This window comes from Chelonoidis abingdonii, chromosome 17, assembly GCF_003597395.2.
Source record: "Chelonoidis abingdonii isolate Lonesome George chromosome 17, CheloAbing_2.0, whole genome shotgun sequence".
NCBI lineage: Eukaryota > Metazoa > Chordata > Testudines > Testudinidae > Chelonoidis > Chelonoidis abingdonii.
Window position 1 is genome coordinate 27,131,422 of NC_133785.1, and position 25,180 is coordinate 27,156,601.

General features: G+C 40.8%; 1 protein-coding gene across 3 annotated transcripts in view; it reads right to left on the minus strand.

Annotated features, from left to right (window-relative positions):
- CNTN4 (contactin 4) overlaps nucleotides 1-25,180 on the minus strand; it is a 359,621-nt gene that overhangs the window by 218,871 nt on the left and 115,570 nt on the right. For all 3 annotated transcript variants that reach the window (XM_032784171.2, XM_032784172.2, XM_032784170.2), the window contains exons 3-4: nucleotides 19,957-20,083; nucleotides 17,857-18,032 (exon numbers count right to left, since the gene is read on the minus strand). In XM_032784171.2, coding sequence (XP_032640062.1) covers nucleotides 17,857-18,032; nucleotides 19,957-20,083 — 303 coding nt within the window. The remainder of the gene's footprint in view (nucleotides 1-17,856; nucleotides 18,033-19,956; nucleotides 20,084-25,180) is intronic.

Consider the following 25,180-nt stretch of genomic DNA (forward strand, 5'->3'; position numbering starts at 1 on the left):
TGTCTTGTCTATAAAACATCTAATGCATATTTCAAGTGCTATGTTAGGGATCCAGTAAGATAAACGTTTATGTCCAAATTTTCAAAACTTGCCTTCAGTTTTGGGTGCTTCCACCTTTGGATGCTCAGTTGGGGCCTAAATCCTCAAATGGTGTAAATCAGGGCAGCTAACTTGTATTTATTGGCTTCCATGGAGCTTCCTCAATTTACAGCAGTTGAGGATCTGGCAGCCAGAAGTGGAGGTCTCGAGAATTTGAGGCCACTTTTGAAATGTGGGCACTACCGCATTCGCAGATTATAGATATAATTTATAAATACCAAGGTAGCCAGGAGGGACAAATGTTATAGATATTCCACTTTTGCAGCATCTCTGGCTATACTTCTAAAGCACATTTTTTTTAAACAAACGGGTTAGCTTACATTGGCCCACAGTTACTTAACATATCGCTGTGTCAGGTACAACATACAAATTGATGGCAGTTATCCAATACATTTAGAGTAGCTACTTCTGTGATAGTCCTTTTAAACTGTATCTATATTAGGACAGAACACTCCCTTGTGCATTGTTTTCTTGGTTCAATAGTAACCTCTCTGTGTAATATAAATTGAAAACCATTTTCTGAATATCAAAGGGGGCTTACAAAATTACTAGCTTTGAGATAGGGTGAGCTGATTATTTACACACACCCTGCCACTGTTTTAAATAATAATAATAACACGGTTATTTTATTCATAACCCTCAAGTAGAAACAAACTGGATATGAATCCGTATGCCTCTGTCATAAATAGATAGCTAAGGGTTAATGTTTCTTTTACCTGTAAAGGGTTAACAAAGGGAACCAAACACCTGACCAGATAGCCCTGTATTGTCATCTTGTTACAGAGAATAATCTGATGTCTTTGTTCTTTCCTTTTTATATAAAGCTTTCTTTTTAAAAAACCTGTTTGAGTTTTCTCTGGTTAAGGAGAAAGGAAAGACAGGGGGGAGGGGAAACACTACGCTCTGTGTTTAACTCTCCTAGTGTCCCAGGGCGGGAAGAAGCTAAGGGGGAAGAGAGATAGAATCTTTTCTGGTTCCCTTGTATTGTGGGTTTGTCTCTTTGTGGAGAACAGGAGAATTTGGTATTGTGATGTAAAGAGATTGCATCAATACTCTCAGGTTAGCCCAGAGAGGAAAGTCTGGGTGGGAGAGGAAGGAGGAAGGGAAGTGGTTTATTTCCCTTTGTTGGAGACTCAAAGCATCTGAGTCTTGGGGGTTCCCCAAGGAAGGTTTTGGGGGGGCTCAAGTGTACCAGGCACTGATTCCTGGTTGGTGGCAGTGAGATAAGATCCAAGCTGGTAATTAAGCTTGGAGGTTCATGCTAAGCACCCAGATTTTGGACGCTAAGATCCAGATTTGAGAAAGATGCTTATGATAGCCTCTATTTCTTTTTCATTAAGGTTATAAATCCTCTGTAATGTACTGCATATTAGTCCTTCTCATCCAAAAAAGCTGATGGTGCTTAGAATGTTTTCCTACTCAGAGTATGTGGCTGAAAAGGTGCAGAGGTTGTACAGCAGATACCAGAAAGATTGCTAATATGCTATTACAACTGTGTGTGAAACGATGATGTAAGCAAAGAAGAAAATATGTAATTTGGAAGCATTTGTATGAGCAGAAATTCAGGGGAGGAGTTTGCATGTCATCTTGTACAGAACACACTCTCCTGCATCATAGTAAACATGATCACATGGGACCTAGAACAATGGAGCTCCGATTCTGGATGAACATCAAAGTCGTACTGTAAGACAAACAATAGCAATTCAAAAAAAGATTGAGGACCTACACTGTTAAGTGTTGAGATAGGAAGACACAGCTCCCTTCTCCACAGAGCTTACAATGGAAGGAGGAGATCTGCTCTTTCAAAATTATGTCAGATGCTACTGATTCCCCTCCTTGCCTGGCTTTGGCCCTGCATGTACCATGGTGGAGAGCTAAAACCAGGCCCAGAACCATCTTCACAACTGTGGTTGTAATTATTAGAACTGGGAGCACTGGCTGTTGGGAGTCTGGAAGGACAGGAAACAGGAAGGAAGGGGGAGGAGTTGAGAAGGCTGAGTGACAGTTACAGAGGGTGCAGCAGCAGCTTGGTACAGAGGTTTCCACTGTAAAAAATAAAGTTCTGTTGAAGCTGTTAGTACCTTGCTTGGTTGATACAACAACACTGATGCTTTCCTGTTGATTAAGGAACCAGTAAAGACCCTAACATGCTCCACTGAATTTGACAGACTGGCACTTCATCCCAATGGCATGTAATCAGTATGGACCTGGGAGTATTGGGGCAGTAGATGTCAGCTTAGTGGAAGTGAATGTTGGCTTTCTGAGTTATAGCCAGGCTGTATACAACTGTGCTTGGCTTAGAGATACTGCTGAGAGAGGGGAGTTATTTCTGCATATGCTGCTGCTGCTCAAGAATGCATTGATGCTGCAATAATGCAATTCTTCGGCCATGTGCTGGGAAACCAGGGTTTGCTGCCTCTAACCTTCTGGTCTTTTTTTTTTTTCAATTCATCTGAAGCCTAGTTCATGAAATTACCCTGTGAACAGCTTGGGCACTCAGTAATCAGAAAGAACATGGAAATGCTGAGGCCATTCAAATTGGATAATCTAAACTGTGCTCAGCTGTGAGATTGCCTGGATCAGGCAGTCAGCATGTGAACAATGTAAGCGTCCATCTGGGTTTTCAAACAACTAAAGGACAAACTGTACAAAAAAATGAAGCTTATTTTTAAGGGGCCTAACCTCACAGTGTTTTATTGATGGTACAAAATACACCATGTGTATTACAGTGATTGACTGATTGCCTGATTATTGCTTGGAAACAGGAATGACTATTTATAAGCAGCTTTTTATTGGCTATTGGTCAAAGACATTAGTCACCAAGGAAAGATGTCTCTTGAGCTACAAGATGAGTGGATCAGCCTTCTGTTGGGGAATGGCTAGTGAAAGAAAGAAAACTGCTTCTTCTGTTTAGAAAATGCATATGTTTTATTTCCCGGAGAAGCCTGCAGCTGAAAGAACCTGTTTGGGTTTTGTGAAAAAGTTGAGACCCTGAGCAGGGGGCAGAAGTCCATTGGTTATGTGCCTTGGTGCAGTGGTTATGTGCACAGTGTAAATGCTGGCACAGAAAATCAAAAATATAACACCCCGACATTTTCATAGAACTGCAAAGGTTTTAGCCCATGAATATCAATGTGAATTGGGGGCGGGGGGCTAAAAGCCAAACCATGACTGAAAAAAAATAGCACTAAGTGTTGTATCAGCTGTTCATCCTGGTGAACTAGCTCGTGAATTGAATGTGGGACTAGATCACTATGTGGGCTAGCTATGCATGCTGAGAGTCGTACAGCTAGCTCTCCAAAGGCTCTGTTCCTTTCACAGACCTTCCAAGGAAACCATGACACACATGTGGACAGTGAATTGTTATAAAATTTGGCCATTTGGGTAGCAGAGCTCCTGAGCCAATGGACACTCACAGGCCCTGGAAATCTGGTAGATGATCACCTGAGTTCACCTCAGACCCTTGACTTTGGACACAGTTTACTCCTTAACACCTCCTATTCACTCCACTCAGCTCTTGGCCCTTCCTCCTGAATGATGTCTACAGGATTATGCTCCACAGGCCGTTTAGCTGAGTTGCATATGAACTGCTTTCTCTGAGTCAGCATTCAGCACAGCCAGGTCCCTAAAATGACTTGCATCCCTCACCATCTGGTTGCCCAGGAGATTTGGGCAATTGTCTGGCAAACTTCCTAGACCAGTAAGTCCATCAGCTCATAATTGATGGCGGGTGGGATCTCAATGCCTGGGTGAAACACATGGAGACTGAGAAGAACATCCACAGAAAACAACTGAACACAGGAAAGGAGATAGGGAGTAACCCAGAGAATTAGATTTCTACCCCTTGCTGGCAGATCGGGGAAAAAAAAAATAAAAAAAGAAGAAAGTTCAAGGTTGAGATGAACTCAGGTAATCGTTTGCCAAACCTTTCTGGGCCAGCGAGAGAACCACCAGCACATAAGGTCTTAATTTCCAGATTTTATTTTTTCATCTAATATAATGACTTCCAAGAGGTTTGATAATTAAATTACTGCTTATAAAAGGCATAATCTTTTCTCAGCAGCCAGAAATTACAGTTACCACCTTGGAAATGATTTCATTGAGATGTGCCAAAAGCTTTGTTCAGTTTCATACAATAACGTCAATAAAATTAATTAAGGAGTTTTGTTGTTGAGTTTTTTATTTATATATTTATTTATTTTTGTCCTGAAAAATGCAGAGGCATTGGTGGCTTTCTGTAAATGTTTTCATTATTAATTGTTCTTGAAAGAATTACTTCATTGACAATTTAATCTTCAGAAAGAAAATGAATGCACTTTAGGGCAATCAGAGGCTACAACAGTAAAGAATTTGAGCAGCAATTATAATTTGTTTCTTAGCAACTAATAGCAAAAATTATGGGATTTGCTCTACCACCAAATATTACGGGAATCATTACAGCTTTGGGAATATTGCAAAAATCCTTTATTGTATAATGTTGGGAATAATTTTCTTTTTCCATTATCATAGTGAAATTATTTTGGGACTGGTAGGTCAAACCCCAAAAGTAGTCTCATTACTAGTGCATTATTACTGTTCTTGCTACTGCCATTGCATTGCACTGTGCTGCACACTATCTGTTAAGTCATGCATAGTAATTATTTTCAAGGTACCATTTCTATAAAACAAATTCCTTTAATAAACCGTGTGTGTGTGGGAGGGGAGGGAATAGGTCTCGAAGCTATTTCCTGCACTTAAAAAAGCATCCTCTTGGTTAAAGCAAATTAAAATTTCTATAATGGATCTGAATGAAATCAACAAGGATTTTAAAGAAAGGAACCACAATAGAGAATAGAGAAAATGCCCACAAAATGTGAATGGATGTGTTAGATTAAATTGTTTTTCATTAAAAAATAATCACACCAAAATAAAAAAGATTTTCAAGAAACCGCTCCATCCCCCATAAAGTGTTAGTAATTTTTTTTTTTAGAAAATATGTATGTTGTGTGGTAAATATTTAGCCAGCCTTAGGAACAACCTCTGTTTGGTGGGTGCAAGGATCAATATTTTGGCTCCATCAGAAATGAATTGCAGGGGTAGGTTTGAATACTTGGATCTCTAACTCCCTAATCTGGCCCACAATTAGGTGGTACAAAGTGCAGATACTCATGTTGGTGCACACTGTTCAGTTGCTGGCAGAAGTTTTGCTGGCACAAATTGCATCCACCAAAGAGAGGCTGTGTGGTTGAACATATATCTTTAAATATCAAAATCAGTTCTGAATCATAAGAATACAAACCAAGCATCAGAAGGAAAGAAATGTATGTTATTAAAGTTGTATCTAATTAGAGAATACACCCAGGAGATGTTAAAATGGAGGATCAAAACTTCCATTAGAAATTATTTGGTTCACAGATATCAAAGGTGGACCCTATTGGGTAATTTACTTCATCACCATGCCAGTGCAGAATTATTCCTGCGGTGGTCTGTCCAATTTAGTTTTAAATGTTTCAGATGGTAGGGCTTCAATAGCTATTCTGCAGTCTAAACAATCTCATCCTTAAGAAGTTTACGGTGTAGAAACCTCAGATTTCTTCAGAAACAATGAAGAAAAATAAATGTGATGCAACAGATTCTAATGGATTAAGCATGTGGCTAGTAACCAGAAACTCCTGAGTTCTAATATCCAGGGCCGGTGCAACCATTTAGGCGAACTAGGCGGTTGCCTAGGGTGCCAAGATTTGGGGGCGCCAAAAAGTGGCGCCCCCCAAAATTTTTTAAATGGTTGCAGCCGCTGCTGCTGGAGGGGCTGAGCTGCCGGCAGCAGCAGCTGCCTGCCGCCGGAGCCCAGTGTCCCCCGAGTCAGGGTGCTGCCGGTCAGTGCGCCCTGGGGTCAGTGTGCGCGCGCCGCAGACCCGGGCAGCCCAGGGCTGTCCCCGCCCCGGGGTCAGCGAGCCGCTGCTGCAGCCGGGCAGCCCAGGGCGCCCCCCCAGCCCAGGGGCCTGCGGCAGCTCCGCCAGAGCCGTGAGACCCGCTCGCGGGGTGGCGAAATGTCCCGGCGCCTAGGGCGCCAGAAACCCTAGCGCCGGTCCTGCTAATATCAACTGTGACCCAGATTCACTACCTCTGACAATAGGCAGGTCACTCAGGTTAGGTTTTCAAAAACGTCCACTGCTTTTGGATACTCAATTTGGAAAACTGTAAGCCTGATTTATAAATGTGTTCAGTTCCCCTTTAAATGAGAGCTGCTCGCATTTCTGAAAATCAGGCCGTAGGTATCTCATGCTGGCTCCCAAACAATTGAGGGATCCAAATATAGTGGACATTTAAAAATATTTTGGCTATGAACCAGTTTTGGTTCCGGTTCTCACTTACACCAGGCTCACACTGGTAATTCTATTAGCTGCAATGAAGTTGCTCTTGATTTACACCAGAGTGAAGCAGAAACAGACATGCTGCAGAAACCCTGGGAAATAATAAAATTGATGAATTCAGATAAATAGCTTCTCTTGAAGAAATGCAAAATTACTCTTATTGAAAATAGTTAGCATCTCCCATTATTTTCAAACTGACAGAAGCCAAGAGGCTAATTCTTTAAAACCTGTGAATGGAAAGTTTACCCCCAGTAAAGAATCATCTTTTTCCTATTATTTCCAATGGGATTGCAGTGATGACGCCCTCAGACAAGATGGCTTCCCTTAATTCTCCCTGACCCAGGCTGGGGATAGGTAGGAAAGAGACAAATGCATGTGGGAGATGGCTCGGAGGAAGATGAAGAATGTTAGCGTGGTAGATCCTCAAACCCAAAACATTAGAAGTGTGTAAGTGGAATTTCCGTCCTCTAAATAACAAAAGTGACACCTACATTTCTTGGTGCATCCCCAGCTAAATTTTCAAAATGCAATTATTACATACTAATTGGGACTGAAGATTTTCCTCAGGCTTAAAAATCAGAAAGCAGACCAAAGAATCACTGTATTTGATTTTTTTAAATCTCATGATTTTTAACCCAATCAAATTATTTTTGGGGAGGGCTAGACTTGCATCTCAGTGTCCCCAGTTTTAAAATGAGGCTAATAATATCACTTGCCCCATGGATAAATTCTGATGATTAATTAGCTCATGTTTGTGCAGTCCTTTGCAAAATATAAGTGCTAAGAGGTAAATGCTGCTGTCATAAATAGATAGCTACGGGTTAATGTTTCTTTTACCTGTAAAGGGTTAACAAAGGGAACCAAACACCTGACCAGAGGACCAATCAGAAAACTGGATTTTTTAAAAGTCAGGGAAGGAATTTTTGGGATCTGAGTCGTTTGTCTGTCTCTCAGCTATGAGAAGTTTCTTTCTTCTTCTAATCTTCTGTGTCCAACTTGTAAGTACAGGTAGAAAAACAATATAGGCTTTTATGTTGTTTTGGGTGTATTTACATGTGTGTGTAACTTGCTGGAATGTTTCAAATTGGATATCTTTTTGAATCCAGACTGTTTATTCATATTTTTCTTATATAGCAATGAGCCCTGTATTGTCATCTTGAATTACAGAGAATATGTTTATGTCTTTTTTATCTTCTTTTTTATAAAGCTTTCTTTTTAAAGACCTGTTTGAGTTTTTCTCTGGTTAAGGAGAAGGAAGACATTGGGGAAGGGGAAACAACTACCGCTCTGTGGTTTATCTATCCTCTGTAAGCTCCCAGGGTCGGGAAGAAGCTAAGGGGAGGAGGAGAGATAGAATCTCTTCTGGTTCCTTGTTATTTGGGGTTTGTCTCTTTGTGGGAATAGAGGAGTATGCTTCTTGATATTGTGATATAAAGGATTGCATCAATACTCCAGGTTAGCCCAGAGAGGAAAGTCTGGGTGGGAGAGAGAGAGGGAAGGGAAGTGGGTTATTCCCTTGTTGTAAGACTCAGGCATTTCTGAAGTCTTGGGGTCCCTCCATGGGAAGGTTTTGGGGAGACCAGAGGGGGCCAAAAACCCTGAAAAATTTTGGATGGTGGCAGCGAGTCAAGGTCCAAGCTGCGTAATAAGCTTGGGGAGTTTCGATTCAAGCACCCAGATTTTGACGCTAAGGTCCAGAATTTGGGAAGAGTGCTTATGATATGGTGGCAGCGACGTGGCAAGTAAGAATCCAGAAAGCCAGTTAGGATATTATTTTTCTTTTTCCCTGCTAGGGGTTTTTTAGCAGAGAGAAGGGGTTGGGTTTAAAGGAGCCCAGAGAGAAAATTTTTGTTGTGTTTCTGCTTCTGCTCAGCTTTGGCTTGCATTTTTTAGCAGGAGCTATTAAGTGACATAAAGGGTCTATTGTTAAGCAAACAGGAATTCCAATGGGGGATTACAGTCCACCCAGCAAAAACACACAGGTAAATAAAGTGGTTTGTTTGGGTTAATTTACATATCAAATGAGTAGCAAGAGAGAACAGAAAAACGAGGATTGCAGGGCCAGACTCCCAGGAGACAACAGAGAGCCAGCAGTTCAGACAATAACCACTCAGAGGGCACCCCAACACAAGAAACCTAGGAACAGAATGTCACAAAAGCAGAAGCAGCACCAGCTCGGAAGCAATGGACAAAGCAATAGAATTACTACGGACACAGATGGCCAGAGAGGAGGCCAGCGCACAACACGAGTGGAAAGCTCAAAGCGCGCGCACCAAAGATGCACGGCCTTCGAGAGGGAGAAACACCGCCAAGAAATGGAAAAACAACAAAAAGAAAGTGAAGAGAGGGAAAAACAGAGAAAGCATGAACTGGAAGTAGAACAGGCTAAGCATCAGAACGCAGCCAATCCTAACCCCCCGTCGCCAGTTGTTGTTCAACTGCACAAGAAATTTCCCAACTACAAGGCAGGTGATGACACTGAGGCCTTCTTAGAAAATTCTGAAAGGGCCTGCATTGGGTACAGCATCCCTGAAGACCAGTACATGCTAGAGCTGAGGTCACACCTCAGTGGACCCGTTATTTGAGCTGTTTGCCTATGGCAGCCATAGGCAAACAGCTCAAATAACTGGTCTGAGATCTATGTGGGAGGGAAACCTCCCCTCCAGGTGCTCCAAAACCATTAAGGTAACCCTAAATCAGTAATGTAGCTTCTCTGACTGTCTGTTCCCAACCCTTGCATGTGCAACTAACTGGTGGATCTACACAGGTTCCACCCCAGCTCCCTCCCCAGCCTGCCTCTGCTTCATCTACAACCTTAACCTTCTGAAGTGGCATGGAAGGAGCCACTGCAGAGCTGGGCTCTGCCAAAATAGTCCCAGAGGCCATGATCCTGGCCCAGCAGACCTTGCTTAGCTCTTCTACAGGTAGAGTCCATCACACCAGTCCAGGAAGGCACAGGCTTTGACTCAATACTATATTTATTAATAAGTAAAGTCCTCAAACTTTCTACATTTTAGTGGTCAGATATCCTGAGCGAAGGCAATGTGTGGACCACTGTTACACAGTATGTGATTTCTATGGTTAGGAATGGAAACAAACCACCATCTGTGCCCTTGGAAGAGCCCGTATGGCCTGCAGTGAAGCAGTATATGATGAGTGAGCAATAAAGACCGGATGCCGAGCTTAGCATTACCACATGTCAAAAATGTTATAATGAAAAGTAGAAAAAATATCTGAAGAGGTTAAGGGAAATGATCAGAGAATGAGTTCTGTACTAAAGATTTAGAAAATGAGAATTATTTTAGCTTAGAAAAGACAGCAATAAGAGGTAGCATAAGAGAAGGTTATAAAATAATGAATGTTATGGAGACGATGAGCAAGGCAGTCCTGTTTTTCCTCTCTCTAATACTAGAAAAAGGGGATGGCCAAATACATTAAAAGACAACAGATTTAAAACTGTGGAAAACCTGCGGCATTCACTGCCTGGAGATAGAGGCAATGAATGTAGTAGTGTTGTTAAAAGGATTAAACTTTTATAGGAAAAATAGGTCTGATTCTGACCTCATTTAAGCCTGCCAACTTACACCAGTGTAAATGAAGTCAGATTCAATTCCAGTCAGAGCATCCATATTTACAACAGACAGTATAAAAATGCATTCAGGAGATAAGCCCTCTTGATCCAGGGAACATTTCTCAGTTAACTGACAGGAGTTATGAAGAAATATCCCCAGAGTGCACAATGGATACCTTCTCTTGTGAACTGTGAGGACTCCAAAGATCTGTGGGGAATCCTAGCCTCAAGTCAGTATATCTGAGGTCAGCTGGCCGGGGAATACATTCCTCTGTATGCTGTCCTGGCCCTGTCACTCCCTGAGCTGCACATCTGACTTCCTAGCAGTGTACCATTCACTCAGTTCCTCAGTTTCTACACACCATGGTGGAAGAAGCATTACAGTCTGACAGGAAATCTATGCTTTTCCTAAGAAATCAAACTGCCTAGGATGGCTGTATATGGCTCACAGTACAACAGAAATTACAGAAAAGACTCATTAGATCCAAAGACCCATCCCATCCATCACCTAGAGGCCAATGCAAGATTGCTTCCTGCTGCACGACTAGTATTCTGTCCAGTCTTGTTTCAGCTATCCACAGCAAGGAAGCCTCCTGACTTCTCCTTGGGGGGCTATTCTACAGCCTAACATATTGCACTTCTAATATTCATCTTGTGTTTTTCAATCCTGTTATTCCTATTTGCACTTTCCTTCTTCTGCCAGAACATACTCGCCAAACTCACAGGGGACCCCAGGCATGAGGGGGCACTTTCCAGTGATACCGGCAGTTCAAAGAGAGTGTATCCATCAGTTCTGCTCCACTCCTTTTCTCACAATTTTCATTTCCTTCCCATCTCTGTCTCCTTCTCTTGCCTGCAGTATGCAGTGGAAGGGAGCACAGGGCCCAATATGTGATTCCTCACTCACCTTTGTTAAATAAACCTCTTCTGAATGTCCCTGTTGCCTATGGCTCAGCAGCAGAATAAAACTTGGCTTTATCTGTCTGTCTGCATCTAGTATCTAGTAGACTGTGTGTGCTCCCTGTTGCCAAGCACTGCTGGCAATGTAGGTCTCTCCTGGCATTGTGCTATTAACTAAGTGTTAGTTTTAGACTCTTGCTATTCCCAATGTACCAGGTTTCCCAAATGCAATTCATTCTCACATAACACTGTACTTGCTCTTAACAACTCCTTTGCTGGGCACATTTCACCTGTACCATCTGCAGTATCATGGGCTTTGCTTCCTCTCTCTTGTCCTCCCTCCCTCCCATTCTCATCTTTAAGGGTACTTGGTGTGACGATACATGAATAATGAATGAATGCATCTTGGAGAGTTGATACTAAAACACTTACCATAAACATTTGCAAAACATTTTACATTTGTTAGCTTCAGCTAGTAGGCAAATTTCTGAGGATTATTTCCCTTCAAGGGCCGAATTCTGCTCCCTTTGATGTCAATGGGAGTTTTGCTATTGATTTTAAGAAGAGCAGGATTGGGTCTTAGATTGGTAAAAGCTACTCTATTCTATACAAGATCAGATACCACATTCACCATAGTACTAATCTGAATGCTTTCCAGTAGTGCATTAAGCAATGTGACTACACATCTGGGCCTATCCTACTCCCACTGAGATCAATGAGAATTTTGCTATTAACAAGATTAGAGTACAAGTGCTCTGAAGAGCTGACTGACTTGGCCATGGGCTATGAGTGTGTGTAGAATTGCACCATCTCGTGCAGCATCCACCAGCCGGTCTCTCCACATTCTTCAGTCAGAAATAGCCAAACATTATTCTGAGGAGCTCTCTTGTCCTAATTGCGGTAGGTTGTATATGTGGGAAACAACTGCGTGAGGGGAGATGGTCATTGGATATAGCAGCTAGTGAAAAAGATGTGCTGAGAACTAAATTTAAAACATCAAGTAAAGTTTACCGTGTATCTGATGCAAACGTAGGTAGGTAAAGTGCACCCAGAAAAGACTCCATTGGTTGTGAGAATATGAGAATACCTCTCCCACACCCAATGGAGAAAACGTATAATTTGAGTGAAAAATGTACTACGCAACAAATTAGCATAAGTTTTCCTGTTTTACACAATGCTAAAATGTAATATACAATAGAATTCATTAGAGGCTTGAAATCAATAGCAGACCTCCCACTGACAATGAGAGCAGAGATTGGGCTCCAAGAGGAAGCAATAATCCCTTACCGATTCCAAGAGGAATCAGTCCCTGACTATGGACTCCTTGTAGGCACAACCCTGCCATGCAGGGCCGCACTACCCAGAGAGAGCACTGGGAGACATTCTGGTTCAAGGAGGAGCTTCCAGATATGCAGAGTCAGAGCACCTCCTGTTACCCCCCTTCATGACTGATCTCCAATGGCTGGTGTGTAGTACAGGGGAGACACAACCTCACTTCCTTCCAGTCCCTTCTAGGGTGCCAGGTATCTTTAGAGAAAGATAGAGTGAGCAATCCCAGTTATCCCTGAAGACAGGGACTGAAAAGTCTTCATATGTGGTCTGCCAAGGGGTAAGCACGACTCTTCTTACCCTTCCTACCCTCCATACTTCCCTGTACTGCAAACCCGGGTAAGCGTTAGGCAGAATCTTAATGACAAGCAAGCATAAAGAATGACATTGGATTAATATCCTGAGTCTTTTAGTAGTTCAACCAAAAGAAAGGATACAAGTCTGAGTAGGGGTAACTATGCACAGGTAAGACCAGGAACTAGTAGAGTTCCCAGACAAGTGGAAATAAATCTTAAGCCCACGTGTCAACTTGCTGTTATTACTGTTAATAGCATACACACAACCTGAGGTGAGGATAAAAAATGGCCATGTCTGACAGGACATGGGTATCACACACAATCCTCAGCATGGAAATGAGATGTTTTGTGAAATACTACCCTCTTCCATCTTACTCTTGCTAGTATCTAAGAATTATTTGGCAGCCATGCCGCAGTGCTAGGATCACACTTCCTGTATACCCTTCCTGTCCAAGCTCATTACCTATTACTTTACATTTCTATGTACAACAGTTTGCACCTGTGTTGTTCAGGATGAAGTTCCCTGTATTCAATGTTACTTGAGCCCATTTGTAACTCCTGCTCCCATGTGCACTGGAGTACAGCGTTGTGCTCCTTATTACCCATCAAAAAAGGGTTTTCCAGTGTCAAGGCATAGGTATAACCGTGTTTCTTTAAGTGGAATTTCTTTGGTGTATGTGATGATGAGCACACCCCTTTTTCACCATAGGCTTTACATGGGGGAGGCAAGCTTGAAAGTTCCCTGTACTTTTCCCCCAATCGGAGCTTCCCTGAAAGGAGCCTTAGTTTAAATGAAAATTCACACACACACACACACACAATGGCACTCTAAAGCAGAAAGTAGATGATCAGTTTACAAATACACTTCTGAATGTGGCTGGATTTAAAAAATTAAATAGACATATCTTGTGATGTATACATGGGGGAAGCACATCTTTTCCAAGGACGTCTTCAAGATCCTGTCTTGAGACATCCCCTCTTCCTCCAAATATCTGCTCAACTGAAGGTTGGTCCTACTGACTCCTAAACCCATGAACAGTATTCCCTCTTCACACATACTTCTCAAAGGGCTCAGTCCTAAGTTAGGCCATATGGCCTTGATCTGACTCTCCATAAAATCAGTGGAGAGACTTCTATTGCTGTCAGTGGGAGTTGGATCAGGCACAATACTTGTGGAGTTAAGAATTTCAGGTGTAATCCAACCTCAATACCTTGAAGGATCAGGCGCTTTGTGATGTGCTATCAGGGTCCGATCCGACTCCACTGAAGTCAATAGAAATTTTACCATTGACTTCAATGGAAGCACAACTGGGACCATAGTTAGAATTTTTGATGTTATCTTTGAAAAGGTGAATACATTTAAAACTACATCACAGGGTCTACATTTCTTACCTAGGCAAGACTCCCTATTGACTTCAGGCCCTTTTAGTTCTGCACACAAGTTATGGAACAGCAAATAAAATTGTCAAACTATCCCTCCTCCACAAAAGAGAAAACACACAATTTAATTTAGCTTAAGTGTGTTTTCATACATCATTTTGAAAACCAATTGTTGGGACTCATATTAAGAGTTTAAGGCTTTTTCCCCCCCTTGTGAATCTGTACTGCTACAAGCACAGGGTTTAAAGAATCATTAATCCATATTCCATTAGTGTGGTGTAGCAGTCTCCTTCCTTTTCGAAAATGTGTTCAATTTAAGAGACAACTAGCATGGCAAGAAAAAAAGGAACAAATTTGAAATGTTAATGATGTATAACAAAGCAAGTATTTGGGGGCATATATTAGCACTTTCATCATAATTAGTTTGTAACCTAAATACATATTTCAGGGATAAATTGCTGACCCTTTCTGACCTCCACAGGAGGCTGAATAGTACTTCAGAGTTTAATCTGCAGTGAAAAGGCTAGAGAAGAATAATTTAGCCCTTGAAATAAGAACGAACATCTTTTAATGATGCCCCTGGATTTGGAATTTAACCCTTGCACTTAAAAGCGAGTATTAGTCTCGAAAGGGCTGGCAATAACTTAGCTCACAAATAAGAACGAGATAACAAACAGCACAAATACGGAGCAGCCCGGTGAAAAATGGATTATTCATTTTAAAGGCAAATCAGAGAAAGGTGCTGGCTGGTAAAACAACTGAGTCTTGGGCTCTATAACAAAATGGCTTTCCACAGCTAAAAATGTCATAACACGTAATGGTAACAATGCTTGAGAGACCACAGCTGAATTGCTGGAGCTGCAGGTAGGTCAGAGATTGCAAGCGCAATAATAGCAAATTTCTAGGTCTCCAAATGCCAGACAAAGGGGTTAAATTCAGGGTACATGACCCCAGTAAAAGGAAAAAATCCAGAGAGAGGAATTGAGGGCAAATGGACTTTACTGAGACACTTCAAGCTGCTAGAATGGATTCTTGCTAGGAAATATTTTTAGATTATTCCATAAAAAACCTACAGAGGGCAATTCAAAAATGATAATGTCAGAAAAAAGTATAAAGGGAAGAGGTTACGTGCTTTGAATTTGCTAGGACTTCCAATTCCTGCAACAAGTGCCTCTTATTGTTGATTTCATTATATTAAATAGCACTGGTACATCCACATATCTTGGCATGTCAGTGTTAAAAAACATGCATTATTAAAACAAATTCACACTTCTCAGAGGCAGAGCTTGTGTGATAAAATTAAAACAACAGTGGGTATTTCAGAATTCAGCCAGTTCTGGTTGCAATCTCTTTGATCATATAACCTGAAATGACTTACTGTTTTGCTGAAGAACAGAGTCTGACTTAACAAATGCTTGTTTTTCTCCCCATCTCCAATCCAAATGTTCCTAACATGATTAAAATCTAATTGATCTAAATCTGAGCAATTTGTTTATCCAAACACTCATCCATCACCATCTTAAGTGCTAAGAAACAAAATTTGCTTCTTAAAGCAACCTTCTTAATTAAGAATCAGTCAAGCCTATCTTATGCTTGGTCATCTATCAAAACTCTAAGTACAGTCCAGATTTATTATTGTCAAGAAAGATAAATCAATTAATTATAAATGTAATAGACATTAAGGTTCCATGTTTGAAAATACATATGAAATGTTAAGTTCGGTTGTTTTTTTTAAACACAGCATTGTTGTGATTACCAGCTAATGGACAATTGATGCAAAATGGCTTAATGAATATAGTAGCATAACCTGCTCTCATTCAAGTAGTCAGTGGGAATTTGACAATTGATTTTGATTGCGAGCAGGACCTTGCCTTATATCACTGAACTCTTAACTTAGCACACCTGCTCTAACTCTCTAGGTAGCTAGATGCTGAGAACATTATTGACTTTCATAAATGATACGATTACAGCACAAACTGTTTTCAAGTGCTTAGCTATGAATAATGACATTGCAAAGGCTTAGCCTGATGGATATTCGAAGTCCTTGATTTGTAAGATTCGGGATGCTGTGAAGCATGTGATATGCAGAGAAGCAGGCACAGAACAATATTTACGAAACAATCCCCCTGACATACTGAAATCTAACGTTATTAGATGAGTTTTGAGGAAGCCGTTCATTAGCGCTCTGCAGTGAAAGAGCATCTTCGGTTACAGAAAAACACAAGCAGATCATAAGAAAAACTGATAATATATTGTGAACAACTCTGAGAGAGGGAAGACTTTAGCTTCCCAGAGTTCTATTTCTCATTACAAATCACCTTTTTGGGTGCAGCGCATCGGGCATAAATTTGACATCTTACCTCTTTTACTTGCATTATAGGATCACATTAATTGTAGCTATTAGCCAGTCCATTAAACATATTGCATTATATTAAAAGTCTAGCTTTACCTTAACATGAAAATTATGCTTAAGAAATACTAAGATCTGACAAAAAAAGCACATGAAGAAAGTTATTGTTAAGGTATACTTGCACCTTTCACAGCACAAGGCTTCTCAGGGCACGTCTACACAGCAAGTAGACACAGAAAGTAGCAAGGCCTCACTGCTGGCCCGTGACAGCCGACTTGGACTCGCAAGACTCAGGCTGCAGGGCTGTTTCATTGCTGTGTAGACTTTTAGGCTGGAGTTGAGCTCTGGTAGTCTTCCACTTCGCAGGGTCCTAGAGCCTGGGCCTGAGCCCGAGCCCAAGCCAGTAAGCCTACACAGCAATGAAACAGCCTCTCGAGCTCAAGTTTGCTGGCATGGGCCAGCTGCGGGTGTCTAGTTGCTGTGTAGACATATCTTCAGAGCTTACAGTATGAAGGAGGAGGGACTTGGTTATTAAGGAGACTAGCCAAGGCTCTTTATAATCCATGGTCTTCCTTTTAACGGACCCTCATCCTGCACTCTATGAAGTCAAATGAAGAATTCTTACTGGCTTCAAACGATGCAGGTTCAAGCCCATAAAAACCTGTTTAGCTCTCTTCATTCATGAAGGTGTGTCAAAAGTGCTGAATAGGTCTTAAATAAATATTATAAAGCAGCCTTTAAAAAAATAACTTTGGTGTTTCTAAAATGATCAAATAAATCAAAGTACATGATACATAAACATCACGTATAAACAACTTAGCATTGTACATCACCTTTACATTCATTTCAATAATGTGTATATATACACCCACACACAATGTCAGTGTAACCCACACACTTCCTGGGTGTGCTGTTCCATCCTATGTAGTGGCAACGAGGTCACTTAGAGATTAACGGAGTCTGCTCTACAGCCTTAGCTAAGGGCCATATGGCTAAGGGCTCATGCATTTAGCTCCAGAGGTCCGGGGTCTGTCCGTGTTACAAGTGGGACAGAACACCACACCCAGGAGGTGTGTGGGTTACATCAGCACTTAAAAAGTCCATCAGATATGTACCTCCCACTGGATCTTGTATCACAGGAGTGACAGAAATTGACATTAAGAAACTGCTGCTTCTGAAGGGCATGTCCTTTGGGCACTTTTGAAGCTTTAAAATCTATGTTTTCCATTGGAGGGGAAAAAAATCACATTTGAGCATTTCTATTACTCACTTGTAAAAAGTGTTAGTAGAATGTTTCCTACCGCCACGTACTCACACTTCCACTGTCTCTCATAGATAGGCAAATATACACATTATGTGTTGTACGCCCATTTACTTAAATAGTCACAAAATAAATCATTTCCAGTCCTCATTCAGATTTAGTCAAGATATTTTCTAAACAAAACAAACAGCTCGGCAAAGAATAATGAATAACAAATTAGGTGAGGTTTTAAAAAAAAGACAGCCATCATCTTACCATTTTTCAAGCATTATATTGCAAGAATTCAGTATTTGCCAAGGGTTATAATTGCTACTTACAAGCAAACTGAAGTCTTGCCTCTCTGCTAACAATGGTCCCAAATGAGTTTGTTGCTATGCACTGGTACATTCCAATATCTTGGGTTTTATTGGGATTATTGATCAACAAGCTGCCTCCCACTATACTGTAGCGGTAATCCATACCAACATCAACACTGGTTCCATTTAACTTCCACCTATCGGATAAAAATTACAGGAGCTGAATTCTGCTACCATTAACCAATATTTCTGTACGTTTCTAAAGCAACATGCAATAAATACAGAAAACATTCAAACCCATTTGATTTCTTATTTTTAAACCCATTATGAAAATGCATGTTTTCTGCACAGCATTGAAATGTTCTAATATTTCACTTATAGAGCAACATCCTTAACATATATTTCAGTCACTCATTTGATTAATGTTCTTATTGTTTTGGCTGTTATTGATGATGTTAGTCTTTAGAATTAATCATTTTGCAAGGGGAAGCCCCAGAAACAGAATTTTAGTGGCTTCTTTTCCTTTTCTGCCTTAGTTGTTTGTTTGCTTTTAAATTTAAGAAAACTCACTCACAGCAGACGTTTTAACAAACTGTGGCATCAAGATTTTCTAACAAAACATCCCTCCATTTACAACTGCCATCTTTAGCAGTCCATGATGGAACATATAAAGGATTAGACAGGGCCGGTGCAACAGTTTAGGCAAACTAGGCGGCCGCCTAGCGTGCCTAGTGGTTGGGGGCGCCTAAAAGCCCCCTCAGGCGAGGAGGTGGAGGTGAGCTGGGTGGGGAGGCGCATGGAGAGGGTTGCCCGCAATAACGAGGTGGGGCGCACAGGGGAACCGCTCCCTGCTCCAGTTCATCTCCGCTCTGCCTCCTCCGCTGAGCACACAGCCCAGCTTTAAGTCTCCTCCAATCAGCGCTGCAATCCTGGGCGGGGAGGAGAATTAGAGTAGCGCCGATATGCTCAGTGGAGGAGGCAGAGCCGAGGTGAGCTGGGGCGGGCTACCCAGGCAGGGTTAGCTTCAGCAGGAGGTCTCCCCAGGCAGGGTTAGCTGCCGGGGTAGGGGGGAAGTCTCCCCAGGCAGGGTTAGCTGCCATGGGGGGATGGAGGGGAGTCTCCCCAGGCAGGGTTAGCTGCCGGGGGCGGAGAGGAGAGGGGTTAGCTGATGCGGTGAGGGAGTAGCTGCTGCAGGGGGGGTCCCCGGGTGGGGGGCTGAGTTAGCTGCCATGAGGGGGGCAGGGTTAGCTGGGGGCGGGGTGCAAGGTGGAAGTTTTGCCTAGGGCGTGAAACTTCCTTGCACCGGCCCTGGGACTGGATCCTCAGAGCAGTTCCTTGTATTGGAAGCTACGAGGAAGGAATTTGAATATATTTGCATGAGTGAATCCACATATTCTACTGCATTAAATCCTAAGTATTGCCAGAAGACAGCAACAGGATTGGGGTCTTATGATTTTAATCAGTTTTAAAGTGGCATTTACACTAGAGAACAAAATGGAGTGGGTAAATAAGAAAGGAGACACCGGGTTAAATTGGTTAAAACGCCCAGACTAACTCTATGTAATAACAACAGCACCACTACAACAGCATATTTTCATAGATATAGCTTCTTCCACCAAGGTTCTCAAAGCACTTTATAAAGCTAGGAACTTTAAGTACCATTATTGAAATTTTACAGATTTTAAAGATCATTGAGCACATAGAGTTTAAGGGACAGATTTTCAGTTCTGCATGCAGATAATCTGCGGTGAAATTATCATGATTGTTAGACAGAAAGTTAGACATCATACTGCTTATTTGCACACAGCGCTACTGTGTCATTTTTGTGGAAAAAACTGGGCGTAGGGGCCAGATTTTTAAACATATTGAAGTTCAGGGGATTTTAGGTAGATTCAATGTATTGCAATAAAGATTTTAATTCCAAATGTCTCATTTAATGTGTCAAAGCAACTCGTAAAAGCCTTAGCAATATATGAATGGGATTCAAATTAACTAAATAAAGATACATCACATCCCAAATTCTGAAAGAGCTTCTCTGTGTGGGATGCATGCAGACATGTGTCTTGGAGAGACACGATCATGGAGAAGCCGTGCTAAAGAATAGAAAAATATATAACAAACCTGATAGTTGGTTTAGGATTTCCCTTTACTTCACAGCTCAACTTCACTTTCTTTTCCTCAGAATCCAGTGGAAAAATCACATTGTTTGGTTCCTGAATGAAAACTGGTCCATGCAGCATGTTGTCATCTGTGTTACATGGAACAAAAATGTGACAGGTATTGGACAGTATCTTAATATTACAAATATAAAGAAAGGTATTAGAGAGGGTGCATCTGGTAAATCACTCACCCTAGAAGTGACCAATAACTCTTTTACTGGGAAAAGAAGCCAAAAGATTGATTCTACAATCATATAATCTCTTATATTGCTATCTTCACACTGACTGTTGGACTTTCACTAGAGAGAACAGCTGACAGATTTGAATTTCACATAGGCCCCAGTTCTGCAATTGATTGTGAACAGGCCCATCCCCCATGCCCACGCATACTTCTATTAAAATTAGAATTTATTATTCTTGTGTGTATTGTTTACATAATTTGATGTAAACATTATCTTTAAGAAGCATTTTATTTTGAAACCATTTTTAAATGCAATATTTAAAATAATGTGAGCTGTAGGTTCATAGTATTTACAGGGTCTGCTAAAATCCTGCATGATAATTGGGTACTGTTAACCCACTGTGTACTGAAACCCATGTACTGAAAGAGTTCATTGAAATACTGGCATTTCTAAGGGATTCTTTTGCCACACAATATTGTAAAATACTTTTCATATTATCAGATCCTTGACACAGACACTGTCTCCATTTAGTTTTTGTTTTGTACAGTTCCAAGCACACAGTTACCACTTGATATAGCCTTATTTATCTTATTATCATCAACTATTATGATATTTTCATCATTACTATCATAAGCATTCAACAATTACTATAAGAGCATTTTGTATTGTGTATCTGGTACACCATACAGCAGTGAAGGAGTTAAGTGCTTCTTTGTATGGTCTTCATCCTGCAATGAACTTCACATGGACAGATGGGCAGACCTCTTCACCCATAGTAAGGGCATCTCTACACTTAAAACGCTAAAGCAGTACAGCTGCACCACTTCAGTGTAGACACTACCTACACTGATAGGAGGGATTCTCCCATAGGTATAGGAATCCACCTCCCTGAAAGGTGATTGCTCATTCAACAGGAGAATTCTTCCATTGACCTAGGGCTGTCTATACCAGGGATTAGACCGGTTTAACTATGCTGCTTAGGGGTGTGGATTTTTCACACCTCTGAGTGAGGTAGTTAAATCGATTTAATTTTCTAGTGTAGACCAGGCCAAAGTTTATTGCAAAAAGAGCACTTGTATGTTTAGCTACTCAGAAATGGCTGAGTAGAGCTCATGGCAAATGGGCTCTGAACTTTTCAGAAATAAATGTGTGGTTTCCCTTCTGCCCCCCCCGCCCCCCCCGCCAGTAAACTAAAAATGTCCTAAATTGGTGTACAAGAGTCAAGAGTGAAGATATTTTAGCAAAACATCTCAATATGAAATGAAAATAATGCTCTAGCCCAGGAGTCGGCAACCTTTCAGAAGTGATGTGCCGAGTCTTCATTTATTCGCTCTAATTTAAAGTTTCGCGTGCCAGTAATACATTTTAATGTTTTTAGAAGGTCTCTTTCTATAAGTCTATAATACATAACTAAACTATTGTTGTCTGTAAAGTAAATAAGGTTTTTAAAATGTTTAAGAAGTTTCACTTAAAATTAAATTAAAATGCAGAGCCCCCCGGACTGGTGGCCAGGACCTGGGCACTGTGAGTGCCACTGAAAATTAGCTCGCATGCTGCCTTCGGCATGCATGCCATAGGTTGCCTACCCCTGTTATAGCCTCTTAATATTCAACAGTAATTTAGGGAGGGAGAGTGTGGACGAAAACCTAGCTAGGGTTGTATTTATTATACCCTCTTTGCTATTATCTTCCATTAATCCTTTCATTTCCCCCGGCCCTGCTTCCTATTACCTAACCTTCTCCCTATTTTTTTTTAAACCTTTATTATGCATGGAGCTAAAGGTGAGCATTGCTATGAGATACAGGTGAACTGGTTCAATGAAAATAAAGAGCAACCCAAACCTTTGGCCAAACATTGACTACTAGACCTTTCAGAAGAGTTTAAAAAGTTCGGTTAACTTTTCATCTCCCACCTTCTGCTTTCAGGCTTCTGTGCCTCCTAGACTAAAAATGGCAACAGAATTTATATTGTGTGAGGGAGACAATGCAGGTGGCACTTCTGACCTAAGTTCAACTTGAAAGTATAAAAGAAAAAAAACTCACAAAAAAAGTTATCACAAGATTTCTGGTCCAATTACCTTACCTAAGAGTTTTGATGGATAAGCCTGTACAGAAACTGGAAAAGCACCTGAATTTTGCGTGCTTATCTGAACCACACAATGTCCTGATTTCACAGTCAGTGTCTGAGTTAAAAATCTATCACTATATTGTTGGACTCATTGTTACCCACAATTCCTTTTACTATTTTCTAGGAGGTATGTTAGATATAGCTGATAGGAAATGCCAAATACAGCTCACGTTTCTCACAAACGCAAAGACCAGTAATTACTAAAACAGGCCACAAAGATATTTTACAACTACTAATTAGGGCAAATTCCCATTGTGATCTAACTGGACTTTTTAAAATGTTGTAAAGGACTCATATTTTTACAATTATCCAGACAATTTCTGAGCTTCTTACATTCTTATGATATGTTAATAGGAATTTCTTGTGGGTTCACTAGCATTGTGGCATAATTAAACATAAAATAGTATTTCAAAAAGTAACACCAACATTGTTTAATATATATATTAAACAATACACACACACACACACACACACACAGAGTTTGTATTATAACATAAATTCGTTACCATCAGAGATCATGTTTCTGCGTGATTTGATATTATCTTTAGAATAACTGTACACAACATAAAGCGAACTAATTTTTTTCAAAAATAATTCATCTTTCTTCTTGCTTTTGTCAACCAGTTGATGTTTTTTTAAATTTTGTTATTCAGTATCATAAATACTGCCTCCTTGCTAGATGTCACAAGGCCCAATCAGACTCCATTTGAAGTCAGAGAGACTTTTCATTGACCTCAAAAGGAGTTTGATCTCTCCATCTGTAAAATTTCTGGAATAGGTCCTAATGCTACAACACAGTCTACATGGCAGATCCTAGTCAAGTCAATAGGGATCTGCACAGGCCATTACTCTTGCACAAGAACCTGGAAAGCTCTTGTTGCATCGGCGAACAGAAAAGAAAAGATAATCTACCCTAAACTCTGTATTCCACAAATGAGAAGTGAGGTAGATAGACTCTGTTTACACGTTTGCTGTCAACTACACTATTGATTGTGACCTAAGTATAGATTTAATTTGAAGCCTCCTAAGAGGCGCCAATCTCCTAATTAAGGATAAGGATTCCCAACTCAATTAACCATTTAAATAATTTTTACATGAGGTTAGGTGACCATTTTTCTTGGTGTTACCCCTCCACCTTGTTCTGGTGCCCTATTGCCTCCTCAATGAACTCTCAGGAGAATTGGTGAGGGTGGGAGAAAGGGAGTCACATAGAGGAGTGACAATGAAACTTGAAATGAGAAGAGGAGCAATAATATTGTGATATAATACTTTGAAGCAATCAGATGTGAGGAAGATGTGTCTCAGTGGATCCATGGCACTCATGGCCAGGCAGTTGTGAGAGCTTAGAGTTGGTGGGGGTAACATATGATTCTAGCAGATATTCAGGAACTCTACTGAATTGTTTTGAGGGGTGCCAGAAGGACCATAGCAAATACCTCAGAAAGAAAACTCTGCTTCTGTTATGTAATGATTTGAGAGAGACTCTGCGCAAAATTATCAAGGAGCTACATTTCCCAAATCTCTTCTCCTCAACACAAAAGGGGATGTTCTAAGAAAATACCTGTTGTATTTATCTTTATTTTTAAATACATATTAAATATGTCTGACTGATTCATATATTATTCAAAACATATTTCACATAATTTCTATCTTCAATTATAGCTGTGTGCAGCTCACTGTTGCTGTCAGAGAAAGAAAGATAATAACGACATCTAATAATAACAACCACCACCTCAGGGTGAGATTGGGATATCCTTACTCACTTCTGATATGCATAGGTACTTTATGCCTTGAGTAGTTGTATAGGCGTCAAAGGGACTACTTAAGGGGTAAAGCATGCAGCTTTAGGAAGGCAATTGAAATCTGGCCCATAGGGATTATAGCTTCAACTTTTATACCGTTTGGATTTAAAACAAAAAATAAAGGACATTTTAATTTCTCCAATGTTCCAAATTGTCAAAAACAGAAATGAGCATTAATAAACAACTAATTTCAATAGATGTGTTGTCCTGATGCTCAGATACTATGGTGATAGGAGCCTAGAAATATCATAGGCAGACTGATTGATTATGCCGGAATAGGGATAAGACAAACTATCCGCTCATAATTCTATTAGTCAGCGAACCATGCTGACGCAGATATCTACTGTATCGACTACATTATCTATGCTACCCCACATCGAGGTACTTGAGTCACACTGTGTTGTCGTTTCACATTATTTCAAGTGTGGGGTGTCAGTTTACATTGCATCACGTCATACTAAAGGTCACAGGATCACAAGAAAATATACCTCAGGTTTAAAAGGCGATGGTTGCCGCTAAGCTCAGATACTGAAACTAATAAAAAGGCACACAGCAAACCTGTTTCTTTATTGCTGGTCTTTGACAGACATATAGTGGCTGATGCCAAAGTGTAATTTTTAAGGTTGTTTTAAGTGTCTTATTCCTACAGAGGAACTGATGTGGTTCTGGTATGAAAGATGGGGCAAGTAAAAACAGTGTGCCAGAGGGTCATAAATACCTCACTCTGTGCACAGCTTGAGGGGGACCATAGAAGAGGATTAGTTACTGCACGGACCTGATTGCAGGACTGGTGCCTAAATAATTTGTTCTTTCATCCTCTGCCAGTGTACCAATTTTGACAAGCAGATGAGACACCAGTTTTCGAGCATCATTCTGTGCCAGGGAAGATAATGGAGCAAGTAATTAAAGAAATCATTGGAAGGTGGTAAGGTGATAGGGAATAGCCAGCATGGATTTGTAAAGAACAAATCGTGTCAAACCAATCTGATAGCTTTCTTTGATAGGATAACGAGTCTTGTGGATAAGGGAGAAGCAGTGGATGTGGTATACCTAGACTTTAGTAAGGCATTTGATA